The following is an 18,559-nucleotide window of genomic DNA, read 5'->3' on the forward strand; positions in this document are numbered from 1 at the left end:
CACACTGACACCAAGTATACTGTTTAACCATTTTAAAATGTACAGTTAACCACCAAGTCAATTCAGACTGCCTCATAAAAGTATTTCACAGAAATGCAGCTTTTAAAATAATGTGAAATAAACCTGTATTTACAAGCTTATACATACTTATTTTTTTCTACTTTATATTTTTCCAATGTAACTTTTGTTTCTGTGAAGGTAAGTTCTCATAGATGATGATGCCCATTGAATATGAATTGTCTATGGAAGATATTTCAAATGATTACTATTTTTTTAAGGGAACTACAAATCAGATATATTAAATACCATGACATTGTTATGTTTTTTCCATTTTCTATTTATTTGAGCTTACTTGGTTAGATGAAGTCCCTTCTACATGTGTTCTATTGTAAGAATTGAGTGCTTGGAGAAAAAAATGAAAAACATAAATATAGTATACTATATGATTTTGGACAGGAAATAGAATAAATGCAGTATACGTGTATCTGAGTGGGGACCAGAGGAATATACAACAGAATACTAACATTGGTTGGACGTAGGTGATGAGCGACAAACACGACTTTCAGAATGATCTATGAGTTAAAATTTTTTTTCTTTAAAAAAAGGTTTTAGAGTGGCGCATGTATGTATGTGTGTATATATGTGTATGGTACTCTGGAACTGGAGTTACAAGTTGTTGTGAGCTTACAGATGTGGACACTGGAAACTGAACGTGGGTCCACTGAAAGAACATCTAATGCTCTTAACCACTGAGCCATCTCTCCAACTCCTTTTACATTTTTTAAGAGTTTTTAAAATATTCTAGAATATGAAAGAATATTCATCTGTATGTGTCTCCCCAAAAGTAAAATATGCACTGCTTACCTTTGGTCTAGATGTGATTATTTTTAAATGGTTTGGTGAGCTGTTTAAATTTAGTACTTAAAATAAATATTAAATGGGGTCTTATATTAAAAAAACCCTAAAATTTGTATGGCTAGAAAAAAATGTAGGGTTTAGGCTGGTCATAATGTGCACTGTCTTTCTTACAGCATGATGAACTTGCAGATAGTCTGCCTTGTGCAGAAGGGGAGTTTATCTTCCTTCGGCTGAATGTCCTTCGAGAGGTACGTTTCAGTGGGTATTGGAACTGGCATTCCTCAGACATGTTCTTTTCATTGCTTTGATGTCAGCATTCTCTTTTTGTTGTAGTATCTGGAAAGAGAACTCACCATGGCCAGTTTACCATTCCCATTTGATGTGGAGAGGAGCATTGATGACTGGGTGTTCATGTGCTTCTTTGTGGGGAATGATTTCCTTCCTCACTTGCCGTCATTAGAGATTAGGTATGTGTAGGATGTTCCAATGACTATGTCAGCCTTCTTGACTTTGCAGAGCCCAGTGGTCCTAATGAATAATGTTTGTCTCCTGGTGGCAGGGAAGGTGCAATTGATCGTTTGGTTAACATATACAAAAACGTGGTACACAAAACTGGGGTAAGTTTATTCTTGAGTAATTTAAAAACAGAAATATTTGGTTTTCTAAGAAGATCATTTTACATGTATTTTATCACTTACAGGGTTACCTTACAGAAAGTGGTTATGTCAATCTGCAAAGAGTACAGATGATCATGTTAGCAGTTGGTGAAGTTGAGGATAGCATTTTTAAAAAGAGAAAAGATGATGAGGTAAATACATTGCCATAGCTAAAATTGCTCCTCTCTCTTATAGGCTGTGATGTACTTTTTACCTGTCTGTGTTGTAATACCACTGTAATGTGTCATCACTTATATAACCCCAAGCTCGGTACTTGGTTATTTTATAAAGGCTGTGATCCTTGCTGTGTGGAACTGTGTATTGTATATTATTTGAGTTATATTGCAGTTTTTCTCTTCCTAATCTTATTTAAAAATAAGATTTTTTTAAAATCTTAAAAAATCTTTAAAATCTTTAAAATAAGATATAAATTTAAAACTAGCCAAAACATGACTGCCATGTTTTATAGGAACTATTTATACTCTAAAAAACAGGGTAAGGCCTAGGAGTTTGTATTCCAGGAGTCCAGGTGTAGGATATGAATTGGATGGCTTCAGCTAGGGAAGAATGATGGAAGAATGTAGGCTTGTGGAGGATGGTAGCTCTTAGAAGGAAGAGGAAGGAACTAAAGCAAACAAAACACTTGGAAATTGATTATATAAGACTGGCAAGTGGTATAGAGAAGTCCAGATTTCTATCCTAGGCAGTTTGGTGTATGTTGACTCCATTCACTGAGATAGTAAATACTGTGGGGTATAGGAGATTAGGGTGAGAGACCAGATACAAATTGAAGTTCATTTTGGAGATGAGTATGAGGGGACTACAGGATGCCTGACATGGAGAAAGTTTTGAAGACAATTTTAGGACCTTGGTTGATGGAGTAGGTACTTTAAGCCATGAGTGGGAATGTGGGAATGTGAAATTCTATGGGAGCTTGTGTGGAATAAAAGTGCTCTGTAAGACCTTGGGAAACATTGACCATTAATAAGAAAGAGGAAGCCGGGCGGTGGTGGCGCACGCCTTTAATCCCAGCACTCGGGAGGCAGAGGCAGGCGGATCTCTGTGAGTTCGAGGCCAGCCTGGGCTACCAAGTGAGTTCCAGGAAAGGCGCAAAGCTACACAGAGAAACCCTGTCTCGGAAAACCAAAAAAAAAAAAAAAATAAAATAAAATAAGAAAGAGGAACCAGTTCTAGAGAGGTAGAAGGAGATCCCTAAGTAGAAAAGAAGCTGCAGGTTAGAGTGATTTAGTCATGCCACCTAGCCCTTGGCCAGGGGTACAAAGCCTCAGGAAGTTGGTGGGTTGGAGCAGCAGCAGCCTGGAGTCAGAGTGATTGGAGATTGATTATAGGGGTAGCAAAGGAGACCAGAATAGGGGAATAAGCTGATAGTAGCTTCTTACAGAGAAACAAATACTTTTGTAAGCTGATTTTGTAAAAAGGCACATGGCTATATTGAACAAACAGCAAGTAATAATTGTATTATTTCTGTTTTCTTCAACTTTTTATACCACAATTCTGTTCTCTTAGTTTTAGGACTTCGGGCCTCTCTTAAGTAATAATATGAGTTGACTAAGTGACTAAGTAAGCATTCTTTCCAATTGAGTTGTTTTCTTCAGGTATCTACTGGAGCAGCTGTTTTGGAGTTGGTGTGTGTGTGTGTGTGTGTGTGTGTGTGTGTGTGTGTGTGTGTGTGTGTGTGTGTTTGACTATGTATCTTCAACACTTAACAGTGTTTTCATTTTATTGCTATTTATACTTAATGAAAAATAATGAATACTCTGTTACAGCCTGATATAAAAAAACCCATGTAAGAACAGTCTTGTTATGTGGCTTTAGCAGATGTTATACCATTAAATATTGATGATAACTTAGCATTGAAGGGGATGGGATATGATTTCTACCTTAGTGTTTCAGACTTCATATGATTTCTAACTGACCTAGTGACCTTGGTGTTCCTGAAGTCATATTGTTTTTTCCTGTGTCTGGAAACAGGAAATATCAGAATTTCATTGTGAGACTTCTAGAAAATGTGTTTATGGCTTTTGATACTTTCATAAAGGTATTCATAGCACAGAAAAATTAGAGATCAATAAGGTTCACACCAGCAGTATGTTGTTCTGTTTATGTGTGATTACCAACACTTAGAGCCATATGTTCATCAGACAGTAGAATGGAAGGCTTCAGAAAAGGATACATCAGTAATTATTAAAATTGAGCAATTAAGCCAAAATTGTGGCTGTTTAGTTCATGAGCTTTGGTAATCCTTACTTTGAGCCCAGCTATGAGCCAGTGTTTTGATTGCCAGTGATAAGGCAGTAACAAAACAAAACAAAACACCAAGATAAAACCAGACAAAAATTTCTGCCTTCTGAGAGCTTGCATTCTTTTTTTTTTTTTTTTTTTTTAAGATTTGTTTATTTATCATGTATACAGAAGAGGGAGCCAGATCTCATTACAGATGGTTGTGAGCCACCATATGGGTGCTGGGAATTGAACTCAGGACCTCTGGAAGAGCAGTCAGTGCTCTTAACCTCTGAGCCATCTCTCCAGGCCCCGAGCTTGCATTCTTTAAGGGAAGATGGACAATGAACACAGTAACCAGCTGAACCATGTAATGTGGTAGAGTTTTAAATGCCATTAAGATAAAAAACCAAACCAAAACAAAACAAAACAAAAGAACAGCAGAAACAGTATCTGGCCAAGTGGTAATGATAAGATTGCAGTTCTAGAACTCACAATGAGGCCTTACTGACAAATGAGTGTGAATAAAGACATAAAGAATGTAGAGAAGTATGCCATGTAGATATTTAAAGGAAGTGCTTAAAACCCATAGATGAGCAGTGCCAAGGTTCTGGACAGGAGCTGCCTTGTATACTGAATAGCACGGAGGAAGTAGTGTGTGGCAGGAGCAGAGGAGGCAAAGCAGGTGAGAGTATTAGTGTGAAGTTCCAAAAAGTGATGGAGGGCCAGGTCTAGTGCCCCTATAGGCCATTTTAAGAACTTAGCTTTATTATGCATCGGTGGAGGATTCTGGATAGAAAACTGGCAAGATCTGACTTTCCACCTACCTTGTTTTGATTAACTATGGAGGGCAGAGTTTTGAAAGTAGTGTCAATAGGGCTGGCTAATGGGCTAAATGCAGGTTGTAAAAGAGAAATGAGGTGTCAAGAATGACCCCAGTGTAGATGTAACCAACCGTCTTATTAAATAAGAAACACAGAGCCAATGCAAAGACGAAAGCCAAGAGATCAGAGCTAAGAGCCTTACCCGCCTGCTGCAGCTAGCCTCTTCAGCCAAGAGACCTCTCCGAAAGAGACCAACTTCCTGTCTGTCTTTATATAGACTTTCTGTTCTGCCTTCTCATTGGTTGTAAAACCAACTACATGACTGCCTCGTCATTGCCTGTCTGTATAGACCTCCAGGTCTTCTATGGTTGGTATTGAGATTAAAGGTGTGTGTCTCCAATGCTGGCTGTATCCTTGAACACACAGAGATCTACCTAGCTCTGCCTACTAAGTGCTGGGATTAAAGGCGTGCACCACCAACAACTAGCTTTTGCTATGACTCTAATAGCTCTGACCCCCAGGCAACTTTATCTATTAACATACAATTAAAATCACATTTCAGTAGAAATAAAATACCACCATATTTCCCCTTTTCTATTTTAATAAAAAGGAAAAAGGTTATAACTAACATAAGAAAAACTATATACAAAAGTACAATAACTATATACAATATATACAAGTATTAAATACCTAAACAATGTCTAGTCCATTTGTATTTGACAAATTCAGAGAAAATAATTTCATTATCTATCCTATTTTGATAAGTCCAAAATGTACCTAATTCATTTTTTATCCTAACTAGTCTTCAACTATAACTAATTAATCTTCAACTATAACTAACTAATCTTCAACTCCCTCAGAGACCCAAGAAGGAAATAATATTAGCTAACAAAAATAAAAACAGAAAGTGCATGCAAGCAACTTCCAAAAAATTTGTGAGTTGACAGAAACAGCCAGTTGCCTGGACAGTCATCTGAGGTTTCTCCGCAGTGTTGGGGCATCATCTTCAGCCTATAGGCTTTGCGTATCTGACAGACTCATTTGTGAAGTAAGATGTACACAAGGTCAACAGTTCAACCTCACATTGAGTGAGAGCAGTCCATGTACCAGAAACACCTGAATCTACTAGTGTCCTGTCATGATTCAGGAATTTAAATTCTGGAAATAGTTGATTTTTTTTTTTAATTCAGTTGTCCATTCTTCTTGGCTGTGTATATGTGGCTTCATCTCAGCATCCCATTCTTCTTCACATCCCTCTATTAAATGCCAGTCTGCTATTGAGAGGCGTGAGCTTAGTTACTCTTCAAGAATAACTGTTTCAGCTGCTGTTCCATTGCAAATCAGAAGCCATCAGCCCACTGCCTGTTCAGCTGCCTTTGAAGAAAAGGGCACTGTACCTTTTCCGGATTGCGAAGACCGCTTCAGGGATGGTGCCATATTGTCCTGGCCTCAGAAGATGCCTTTTGATAAGGCCATAACCATACTTGTTTTGACAAGAATCGGTATTCCTTTGTTTCATGTCCTGTCTGTCCATTTTGTCCTGTTGATTCGAGGATACTTTGTTGTCCAGTGGCTAACTTTTGCCACAATGAAAGTTAACTCCATATGCAGTTTCTTCAATGCCCATATTTTCTCTGAAGTAGATTGGTACTGCCAGGAGCCGACATGTCTCATAGTCATAATAAAAAAGAAAAATTTTCTAAGTTATTAAAATATTTTAAATGCCATGTTCTGCAGATCTCTGAAGGGTTTGAAGATGACCTGTCTATCTAAAATATGTCTGTTCACTTTTTAAAAACGTACCTAATATGATTACAAGTTCTATTATAATGTCTAACTACTAACTTTCATTTCTTTATATCCTAATAGTTGGTAATAATAACATTTAAGGATCAGAAAATTGCATTACGTTGTTAAATGAACGGTATAAATACAGTTAGAAATATACATAGAACATTTTCTAACAATATCAATTTCAATATATATAATTTGTATCCAATATAAAACAATCCAATCCAATGTAAAGTATTTAAAACTAGTAATTGTCTTTTTCTTTTCTTTTTTTCCTTTTTTTAAACAAGAATCTTAAATCTAATCTCCTTTGCTTAGACTTTTTCCTAACCCTTGACAACAACTTGTAACCAACTCCCCTAAACAATGAAAATTATCCCAGACCTAAAACCCATTAAAAAGACCAAAAAACCACCTGCCCCACACCACCTCTTTGGGAATGTGGGCATCGTATTCTTAAAATTGCTTCCTGCTGGATATGAGCGAAGTTATCTTTATCCTGAAAGAAAAATTTTAGGTTAATTGTCAAATTCTAGGAAAGGTAACTATATCCTTCATTATCCAGTCTGTGTATAATGCCAAAGTTCAGGGTTTATCTCAAGTCCTTATTCAAGTAGTCTTTGAGACTGGATCATCTCAGCTAGCCATCTCAAAATTGCTCTGAGCACTTTGTAGTCCAAAACTGATCTGTAGATGATGTTTGTCAGCTTAATGATATTATTATTATTATTATTGTCCATGTGGAATTGTTGTTGTTGTGGGGCCCCATCTTCTTCCTGGAGACTTCAGTTGATGTTAGGCCTGGCTGTGATTTCCTGCAGAAAACTAGTAAGAGACTCGAACACAAAGACATATATATGCAGCTAATTGAAGCCTTTTTTCTTTCTAGAATTAGTTAGTACTCTATATGACCATTCATATCTTAACAAAGTTTAAAATGTATCTCTCTCTCTCTCTCTCTCTCTATATATATATATATATATATATATATATATATAAATCTTGTAAATTTGGTATAAAATTTGTACTTTAAGAAAAGTTTAAAGAATCAGAATAGAATCAAAGAGTTGAGATTAGTAATAGAATAGTTCCTTAATTAATTTGGCTTTTCTCCTGTCCCATAGCAGAAGATGGCTCTTTTCTTCTGGCATGATACAGGGAGTTTGCATTTTCCTTTTAACAACATGCTTGAGTTTAAAGGAGAGAGCCATTCTCCAACTCCAAAGTCAGCTTTAAATTTTAATTGAACTGGGACTATTAGAAGACCAATAGTGTTAAATCTTTAGAGAAAAGCAGAAACAAACATTTAGGAAGACATAAAATTTTTTAGATAATATATACCCATACGCCGTTTCACTCTGTTTCCTGGGATAGATGATTTGTCCTTTTTCCTCAGTTGTCTCATTTGTCCAGTGTTCTTCAGATTCCTTAGCCTTCATTCTCCTAAAAGACAAAAACAAAAACCTTTCCCCAAGACTAATTTTGGGGATGTTCTTTTTTGGCAAGTTATTATCTGATTAAATGAAAAGGCATGTGTTACTGGTATAAGTTAGTTTAAATTGGATGTTCATGCTGGTTGATGAACTATCTATCACCTCCTCTAATTAAGAGGTCTCTCTTCTTCAAATTGAACCTTTATCAATTTTGATGGTACCCACAGCTTATCTTCTCCTGTAGAAACAAAAGCAAAACCTTGTCCCCAACGTAATACATATCCTGGTTTCCATTCTGAGGTCAGCACATCCTTAAAGTATATAGGCTGATTTAATTCTGTAGTTTTTTCTATTATCCAATGTCTCTCTGCAGCTGTTGTTCCTCTCTCATTGGCATTGAGAAAATCCAAGATTAATAGAGCATTATGCAGTCTATTTCTGGGGGTTTTTGTTACCCCTTTCTGTTTATTTAGCATATCCTTTAGAGTTCTGTTTGATCTCTCTGTAACTGCTTGACCTGTAGGATTATGTGGTATACCTGTAATATGCTTTATATTGTAATAAGCAAAAAACTTTCATTTTAACAGAGACATATGATGGAGCATTGTCAGTGTTGATTTGTGCAGGTATACCCATGATGGCCATAACTTCTAGCAAATGAGTGATTACAGAATCAGCTTTTTCAGAACTCAAAGCAGTTGCCCATTGAAATCCTGAATAAGTATCGATGGTATGGTGTACATATTTCAATTTTCCAAATTCTGCAAAGTGAAACACGTCCATCTGCCAGATTTCATTCCTCTGAGTACCCTTTGGGTTACATCCTGCTGGTAATGGCGTTTGATTGTAGAAGGAACAAGTAGGACATTTCTTTACTATTTCTTTGGCTTGTTGCCAGGTTATGGAAAAATCCTTTTTTAAACCTTTACTATTGACATGATGTTTTTTATGAAATTCTGAGGCATTTGTTTATTTAATTGCTCTGAGTTGGGGTTTCCTCTACAACTGCAGGAAAGGTTTGAACTGGATTTACTGTGGGGGCCTGCCTGAGGCCCCTCTGGGAGTTTCCCGAAGCCCAAGGCAAAGGTTTACCTTGTCTGTCCCTTTTTGATCTACATTCGTTGGTCCAGTGTTTTCCCTTACCACACCTTCTGCATATTCCAGAAGGAAGGGGCATTCTGTTACCAGTGTTCCTTGAAGAAACATTGTTTCTAGAAAATGATCTAACTACAGTCCCTTTTCAAATGTCCTTGCTTTCCACATCCAAAACATCTAACATTCCTCAAACCTTTTGAAATTGCTTCTCCTACCCACATATCATCATGGTCATGAGCCTCAACATTAACCGTGTCTCTAATCCAATCTTCCAAGGGTGCAGATCTTGCCTTTAACGGCCTGATTATTCTCTTGCACGCAGCATTTGTGTTCTCAAAAGCCAAAGATTTGATTATTTTCTGACTGGCTTCTGAATTCAGGACCATTCTCTTTACTGCTGAAGTCAATCTCTGTAAGAAATCTGTGAAAGATTTTTTTGGGCCCTGTATAACCTTTGTAAATAACTCAGTTTTTTTTTTTTTCTGGTTCCTCAACTCCGTCCCATGCATTCAACGCTGCCATTCGACATAGAATTAGGGTTTGGACATCATACAAACATTGTGTTTGTACTGAAGCATATTGGCCTTCTCCAATAAGCTGATCCTGGCAGACTTGTGTTCCTTTATCCCTCCATTGTTTTTTTATATTTTTAGCCTCATTCTTGAACCACATTTTCCACTGGAGATTTTGTCTGGGTTCTAGAACAGCCTGTGCCAGCTCCCGCCAGTCCTGTGGTAGAATCCTATTATAAGTTGACCAGGTGTTTAACATTTGTTTTACATATGGGGAATGCATGCCATAAGATGTTATTGCCTCCTTAAATCTTCGTAAGTCTAACATTTCAATTGGAATCCAAGTAGTTTGTCTATTCTCTTCACCAGGTAGCTGCTCTATGGCTACCAGATAATTTAAGGGTGATTGTGTGAAAACAGGCTTTCTTTCTGTAACCTTATGATCCAATTGTGAAACAAATTCACTGTTAATTTCTTCTGTCTGAATTTGAATTTCTCTATAATTCATTTTTACAGGTTTAACAGGTTTTTCTGAAACTGTTATCCTGGCACTTAAATTAACTATCTTTTTGAATAGTAAAATGAGGATAAGAAAAGTAATAAACTGCATAATTCGATCAATATTAATCTTCTCATATAGTTGTTCCATTGTCAGACTGCCTAAAATTTCAAACAAAGCCCAGTTTTCTTCCACTGTACACATAAAACCCATTTTATTTATTTATTTATTTATTTATTTATTCATTCATTCATTCATTCATTTATTTATTTTTGGTTTTTTGAGACAGGGTTTCTCTGTGTAGCTTTGCGCCTCTCCTTTAACTCACTTGGTAGCCCAGGCTGGCCTCGAACTCACAGAGATCCACCTGGCTCTGCCTCCCGAGTGCTGGGATTAAAGGCGTGCGCCACCACTGCCTGGCCCCATTTTTTTTTTTTAATGTGGAAAAAATTCTCTTTTAAATAGTTTCCTTTAAAATATTTGGTATCTTATTTGACTTACCAAGTCTGCGTATAACAGTAGAAATCCAAGGGAATTTCAAAACAGCCACCTGGTGTCCGTGTCTAAGGTGTGAATCCAGAGAGAGAGAGAGAGAGAAAGAGAGAGGGAGGGAGGGAGGGAGGGAGGGCGGGCGGGCAAGAAAGCGTAGCCACAAGTTCTGGCTATCCAGCCACGTTTTCCTGCTTGAGTCAAGGCTTGGCTCTGGCTTCCTTAAGCTCCGACCATGTGCATTGGCTTTACAGGCGCAGGGGCCCTGTTTGGCAGGGCAGGCCTGAGTTGTTTGTAGTACCAGCTTTAAGCAAGTAGCTCCAACTGCGTGCAACTGCTTGGGGCTACAGTCATTCCGGCCTGAGGCCAAGCCAACCTGGGCCCGAGCTGGGCCCAAGCTAGGGAGCTGGGCCGCTCAGGCCAGAAACTGGACCTGCCGCCAAGCCAAGCCAAGTGGTTTTTAATGGATTCTTGTCATGTTGGGCACCAAATGTAGATGTAACCAACCGTCTTATTAAATAAGAAACACAGAGCCAGTGCAAAGACGAAAGCCAAGAGATCAGAGCTAAGAGCCTTACCCTGCAGCTAGCCTCTTCAGCCAAGAGACCTCTCGAAAGAGACCTCCTTCCTGTCTGTTTGTCTTTATATAGACTTTCTGTTCTGCCTTCTCATTGGTTGTAAAACCAACCACATGACTGCCTCGTCATTGCCTGTCTGTATAGACCTCCAGGTCTTCAGTGGTTGGTATTGAGATTAAAGGCGTGTGTCTCCAATGCTGGCTGTATCCTTGAACACACAGAGATCTACCTAGCTCTGCCTACCAAGTGCTGGGATTAAAGGCGTGTACCACCAACGCCACGCTCTTGCTATGGCTCTAATAGCTCTGACCCCCGGGCAACTTTATTTATTAACGTACAATTAAAATCACATTTCAGTACAAATAAAATACCACCATACCCCAGTTTGGAGCGGCTCCTCTAAGAAAGGTTAGGGTGCAGGAAGGTCTTAGAGGCGGAGGTGAGAATTCCATTTTGGACATGTTTAGTTTAAAGTACCCAGATGGAGATTTTGAAGGGGGAGAGGTCCTGGTTATTAGCATATAGATCATATTTAAAGCCAAGAGAGCAGGTGTTCATTCCCATGGGAAGAGAGAAGTGAAGAGGTCCAAGTACTGGGCCCAAGGGAACAATAATATTGAGCAAAGGCTGGAAGCAAGACTAGGGGAAAGCCAGGTGAAGAGTGTGACTCAAGGAAGTTCTGAAAAGAGTGACAGATTTCAGTCTGCAGCCTAGATAGAAGCTCTTTTGAAGAGAGAGAGGAGGAAAGCTTGATTCAAGAAGTTAGTGAGGGAACCAGCTAGATAGCTCAGTGGGTAGTTACAAGCCTGTGGACTGGCATTTGGTTTCTGAACCACACATGGTAAGAGAGAGAACAGACTCCTGCCAGTTGTTCTCTAACCTGCCTGTGTGCACACGCGCGCGCGCGCGCGCGCGCGCACACACACACACACACACACACACACACACACACACACACACAAAAACCCTCATACTTCTCTCTCTCTGGTGTAAATTAAGAAAAGAAATTACCAAGATATAGCTGAATACGTAGAGTGCTTAACTCACATGAAAGAAGCCCTATGTTGTATTTCCAGAACCACAGAAAGAAATCAAAGAGGAAGAAATCAACAGTTTCCATACCATTGGAGGTTTCATAGCCTCATCCTTAGGATCCTTATGCTTTGTTAAACCCCTCTCCCGAGCTGGGTGTGGTGTGGTGGTGCACACCTTTAATTCCAGTAGAGGTAGGTGGATCTGTGAGTTCCAGGACAGCCTGGGCTATACAAGGAGACTGTCTTGAAAAACAACAAAACTCCTCTCCTGGCAGAAAGCACCAATTTCAGATCTCATTAAAGTTTTGCATTGTGCTTGGCAGAATGCACTTAGGTAGCCACCAGTACTACACCTGCTGGCTTCTATTTTAGGTTAGGCCACAGCAGCAGCCATGACTGTTTAGTTGTTTTACTTTGTTGAACATGGGTGTGCAAACCTGTAGAATGGACTGTTGTTAATGAGGAGCAATATCAGCCCCACATCCTAGAGAGTTGAAATCATGGCTGCCCTTTGAGAACAGGGAAAAAGAACCCTACCCTGTGTATAAACTTGGCTCAGAAGAAACAGTAAATCTGAATCCCCTCTTTTCTGTGGATAACTTTTTGGAAGTAGGGGTTAGTGTTTGTGGAATCCCACTTCTTTCTTGCTTGCTATTTGTGTTAGAATTAGTGGTTAGCCTTTATTATGTAACTGAGTGTTTTTATTCAAGTATCTTGTGGAGGTTTTAAATGGTAATTATATTAACAATTTAAAAGTCGTTGATTTTGTATTTGTATTTTCTCCATATTGAAAAGCTTATTCTATCTAGTGTAAAGCTAAGGTCTTTGTCATAGTTCTTTCATTTTTCCTGAAATGTAGTTTTAAGATCCTAAAACTTTAAGAACAATTTATTTTTATCTAAAATCAGTCGTTCTGCTCATCTAGAATTCTGATAAACAGGGCTTTGTATATATAGTATGATGCCTAGTTTAGTTAGGTACACAGATTATTGCTATCTTCCTTTAAAACATAAATGGTCTTTCGAATCACTCCTGCTAATGTTTAACTCTGACATTTTTGTGTAATTATTTGACAGAATATGTGGATTTTATACTTTTAGGACAGTTTTAGAAGACGACAGAAAGAAAAAAGAAAGAGGATGAAGGTGAGTTTTAATTAATTTCATGAGATTGTTCATAGCTTAACTTTTTTTGAGGACATTATTCATTACAGTAACTTCCTTATTCAGTCAAGAACATCTATATCCAGCCTGCTGTCTTGGAGCTAGCAGACGAATACTGGGGTCTGCGCATGCGTGTGTGTGTGTGTGCATGAGTACGTGTGTGTGAGATAGAGAATAATATATCTGTGTGTCTAGCCCAAGTTGGTCTTGAGCTCTCAATCCTCTTGCCTTATTCTTCCAAGTGCAAAGGACTACTGGTATGCGATATTATACACAGTCACTGTTTCTTTTGTTTGTTTGTTTGCTTGTTTTTTCCAGACAGGGTTTCTCTGTGTAGCTTTGGTGCCTGTTCTGGATCTCTCTCTGTAGACCAGACTGGCCTCAAACTCACAGAGATGCGCCTGGCTCTGCCTCCCAAGTGCTGAGATTAAAGGCGTGAGCCACCAACGCCCGGCCACTGGTTCATTTTTAATGAAGCCTTTCCTAAGCTTTGGAGTCTGGGGTTCTACCTGATGGACAGGAAGTGGGCAGCAAGTGGCACTTGGCTATTAGAATTGTTTGTAACAATTAGAAAGTTTTTCTAATAAGAATAGTTGACGCTTTGCATCTTTTTGGAAGTTACTGTACACATTTTCTCTTCCCTCATCTTTGTCAGATTCTAATCCTCTTAGAATGTGACCTTCTGAACTTTTTTTCTTGCTCTGAAATCTCCTCAGACTCCTCAGTCTCTTCAGAATTCAGTTCTGTCTTGGTTTTGGTCTAATTTTGACCATCTAGCTTTCCCCTGCTATCTTCTAAATTCACCTGTCATGCTATTTAATGTTTTCTTCATTTGTACTTCCAAATATATTCCTGCTTTTGTTGTGTCCCCCTGTCATATGCATGGCCTCCCTTGTTGGTTTTGCTCCCAGTATTGATCAGTCCTTTTTCTTAACTATGCTGCTGCTTGTCTGCCTGTGATAGATTTTATGCAATTGTGTAATACTTTATAGTCACTTCACTTCTTTCCTTTTTTTTTTCCTTACCAGATGGATTTTCAAACTTGTTACTTTTACTGTGTTTTTTAAGAACTGAGCAGTGTCTGGAAACTAAAGGGAGAAATGTTAAGTTGCTTACCATTGCATTTGGATTCAAGAGCACTGTCTTAGGGTTATTATTTCTATGATGAAACACCATGGCCAAAAGCAACTAGGAAAGCGTTTATTTCACTCAGAGTTTCACATAAACAGTTCATCATCAGAAGCAATGAAGGCAGGAACCTGAAGGCAGAACTGATGCAGCTCTGCTTTCTTACAGAACCCAATACCACCAGCTCAGAGGTAGCACCACCCACAATGAGCTGGGCCCTCCCCCATCAGTCACTAAGAAAATGCTCAACAGCTAGATTTTATGGGGGGCATTTTCTCAATTGAGATTCTTTCTTTTCAGATGACTCTAGTTGGGTCAAGTTGACATAAAACTAGCCAGCACAAGTACTTAGTTTGGGTGAGATATGTATGATTTCTATCATGTATACTGTTCTCTATTAATATCTGTTTTATCAGTCAACCATAGCTATTACCTTTTAAAGCCCTAATTATAGTTCTATTTAATAAGAAATAAAAAGCCTAGTTGTAACAGAGTATGAGTAAATAAAAGTTGTTTTACTATTTTTAAAAATACATATATTGTTATTTTTCTCACCTGAATTATAGTTTGTATGTTTTCTAAAATTGTGAACAAACATTAATATGAGACTTAAAATGACTTTAGGGCAAAGTTACTAAGTATTATCGACTGTTGTTTGTACGGTGTAGTAACCTTGTCATGTGTTTGGAAGTCTCTGGGTGTTGGATGAGTTTAGTAGTAAAGCACTTAAAATGAAGACTGTCCCCTTATCCTCTTTGCTGCCTGTCACTAACTGCGTTGTAAATGAATTTTACTTCTGTTTCATCTTAGAGAGATCAACCAGCTTTTACTCCTAGTGGAATATTAACACCTCATGCCTTGGGTTCAAGAAATTCACCAGGTTGTCACATAGCCAGTAATCCAAGACAAGCGGCCTATGAAATGAGGATGCATGGTAACTCTGTAAGTGACTTGTTTCTGTGTGGTGTTGCATGATGAATGTTCAGTTCCTTTAAGAATTGTGTCTATGGATTTTATCATTTTTGTCTAAGGTTTTGTTTGGCAGGTTTTTCCCAGCACTCTTTGTCTCAGAATATTTTTAACTTTATTAAATATATCTTTATCAAGATGAAAATTACTAAATGAAGTGAAAGAAAAGTATATAGGACAGACAATACAAGTTAATATAAAGAGATAGCTAAGTGGCTATGGTATTCCTGTACTACATGGACTATAGCTGCTTGTCTCTACCACAAAGAACTGAGTGGTGGGTGGTACTAAGAATATGACTGGGATATCCAGATGTCGCAAGGCCTAGGCTAGAGAGGACAGTGATTTTTGCTCTCTTATTTTTTCTTCTCGTTGGGACCAGTTACGAGCTTTTGCCATTTGTTTCTTACCTTTACGAATACAGAGGAACCAGAATTTGGGTAGTAAGGGATACCTTAAAATAGCTTTTCAAAACTGTTCCATGCTTAAGTGAGCCATGAAGATTTAGTCATTGAGGAGTACCTTTTTTTTTGATAGCCTAAGAAATACTGCATTTTGAAAAGCATACAACTTCTCTATACTTGGACAGTTAATATGAATGTCACCCAAATAGATAAGGCTTAAATAATAGTGATTATTTACTGGTTGATTAACAACTTGCGCTAGGCAGGCAGAATGCTAGTCAGTAATCTTTGACACACATGATTTGATTTAATACTTGTTATATCATCTAAAGAGAACATCATCATCAGTGTATGGTGAAACTTACAGAGGTTCAATTGCTCAAGGCCATGCATGCCTCCAGTAGAGGTTGAGCTTGGTATGGCAGACTCCGATCTGTCTGTCTGATAATGCCTCTCTCATTTTCCAAATACAAAGATACCTTTCTGCACTGGTTTTAGACACTGAGGGTATGTGTTTTTAAAGGAAATTCTTTAATAATTATTATGACGTCTGTATATGATGTGTGTCTGGAGGGGTGCTGTGAATCATCATGCACTATGGAAGTCATAGAACCATTTGTAGAGTTAGTTTTCACCTTTTACAGTTATTTTTAAAGACAGAGTCTCACTATGTAGCCCTGGCTGGTACTCACTGTGTAGACCAGGCTAGTCTCAAACTCACAGACTTTGGGATTGAAGGCATGTGTCTGGCTTTTCATTTGAGATGTGTGTGGGTTGAACTCAGATTCTTGTGCTGGTACAGCACGTGCTTTACTCACAGAGCCATCCTTCTAGCCTTGGGTACACATTGCTCTGAACAAAGCTGACATCCATCTTTGGAAAGGAAAGCACTTTTAGTTCTGTGTGAAGTATAGCTTAACTTTTCTTGGTGTGTAGTGTGAACTGTCTTCATGCTAAGATTTTTGGTCTAGTATCATTAAAGCCTTGAGAGCCTTGTGAGCTCTCAATTTTTTTTTTTTTTTTTTTTTTTTTTTTGGGTTTTTCAAGACAGGGTTTCTCTGTGTAGCTTTGCGCCTGTCCTGGAACTCACTTGGTAGCCCAGGCTGGCCTCGAACTCACAGAGATCCGCCTGCCTCTGCCTCCCGAGTGCTGGGATTAAAGGCATGCGTCACCACCACCTGGCGTGAGCTCTCAATTTTAAAGTAATTCATTTTACTTAAAATAGCTAATCTGCGTGATTAATAGAAAGAAAGCTTAACTATGAAAGTGTTTTGTATCATGACAATTTTGGTCATTTATCTTAACTGTAATTGCAAAAGATTTGAAAAAAATTAATATTAAAATATTTAGGGTCCTATTGTGTTCTTTGAATTTGGTACAAAGGAAAACTGATAGCTTAAAGTTTTTGTAGTACTAATAAAAATCTCCATTTTTCTATTTTATATACTGAATTTTAAAACAATACATATAAAATAATTTGACAGTTTTCAGATGGAGTCTCATTAAATTGCTGCTTTCCGGGGTGGTTGGGTATGACTGAACACTTACTATTTGATGGCACTCTCATGAGCTTTATCTGATGGATGTATGTGTGTGTGTCATTGTTCTGTAGTACAGTAAATATGTACCATATGTATAATTTTTCCTTCAGAGTTTTTTTTTTTTTTTAAATTTAACTGTTTGATAGTAGAAAATGATTTTGAATTCATAATACCAGGAAACTACCAAAGGAAATCAAGGTTCAAGTTGAATAATTTTTTTTATGTCTGTTAAACTATTGTTCTCTTAAAACACGTTTTGTCTTAATAATTCTTTGGCGTTTGAATGTAGAAAAGCTTGGTACTTTGTTGGAGTTCTTGGGAAGGGGGCTGGTGTGGGACAAGGCATACGTTTGCTCTCTATTTAATAGCTTTAAAAATTATCAGCATGAAATTCTATGTGGTAGATGTTTACCAAGATCTTCTTGTGTAAAATGAATAATGAAATTCTTCTGTAATGTCATAATTGTCTGCAGAGTCCCTCAGTATCTCCTAATACAAGTTTTGCATCTGATGGCTCTCCATCTCCACTAGCAGGAATTAAGAGAAAAGCAGAAGACAGTGACAGTGAGCCAGAGCCAGAGGATAACGTCAGGTAAAGCCATTTTTTTTGGTAGCACTTTGTTAGCAAATTGCTGAAATAGATGTGGTCTAATTAATGCTATTTAGCTTAGAGCAGCAATGCCTTCAGATACTTGCCTGTGATCTTTTTATCCAGCAGTAATTAATGTGGAGAGTTAGAATAGTCACTAATTCCAGGGAGATGTGTAAGCTATTGCTGTTAAACCCAAGTATCTAGATTAGTATGCAGGCAGCTTTCTGTCTTCCAAGCTACTTTCCCCTCTGAGACCAAGCACTAGATTGGCTAGGCATGAATATTTAGCTCCAATGATGTGATCTGAATGTTACTGTTTGGAGATTAAATTTTCAAGTTGCTTAACCTAGAAAGTTCAGATACATTTGGACAATAACATAGTTTGCTTTATTATTCTCAACTGAACAGGTTTCTCCTCAAACTGAAATGTGCAGAAGCCATTTTAAGATATAAATATATACTTTTTAAAAGAACTACAGAATTGCATATGTACAATTTTGTTTCATGGCAGAGGAGTTTCCTTTTAACTGTATACTTAAATTTTATAGTGGGAAACTTTGATTCTGTAATTGGTTCAGAGACTGAACTTGGAATCATTATATAAAAAGGTTACTAGCCTTTCCTATACCTAAGTCCAGATTACTCTGTGCTCCCTTTGCAAAAGGTCAACAATTTAAAACACTGTAGCCCGCTAAGAATTTAGGAAAATGGTATCTTTCAAAGTTCAGCAAGGCATGCTTCTTGCACAGGAG

General features: G+C 37.9%; 1 protein-coding gene across 2 annotated transcripts in view; it reads left to right on the plus strand.

Moving 5' to 3' along the window:
* Positions 1-18,559, plus strand: part of Xrn2 (5'-3' exoribonuclease 2) — an 85,385-nt gene that overhangs the window by 18,098 nt on the left and 48,728 nt on the right. For both annotated transcript variants that reach the window (XM_052722859.1, XM_052722861.1), the window contains 7 exons: positions 1,032-1,106; positions 1,192-1,325; positions 1,418-1,475; positions 1,559-1,666; positions 13,111-13,155; positions 15,112-15,243; positions 17,689-17,807. In XM_052722859.1, coding sequence (XP_052578819.1) covers positions 1,032-1,106; positions 1,192-1,325; positions 1,418-1,475; positions 1,559-1,666; positions 13,111-13,155; positions 15,112-15,243; positions 17,689-17,807 — 671 coding nt within the window. The remainder of the gene's footprint in view (positions 1-1,031; positions 1,107-1,191; positions 1,326-1,417; positions 1,476-1,558; positions 1,667-13,110; positions 13,156-15,111; positions 15,244-17,688; positions 17,808-18,559) is intronic.

The sequence above is a fragment of the Peromyscus californicus genome, unplaced genomic scaffold (genome assembly GCF_007827085.1).
Source record: "Peromyscus californicus insignis strain IS unplaced genomic scaffold, ASM782708v3 Scaffold_7__1_contigs__length_154581171, whole genome shotgun sequence".
Taxonomy (NCBI): Eukaryota; Metazoa; Chordata; class Mammalia; order Rodentia; family Cricetidae; genus Peromyscus; species Peromyscus californicus.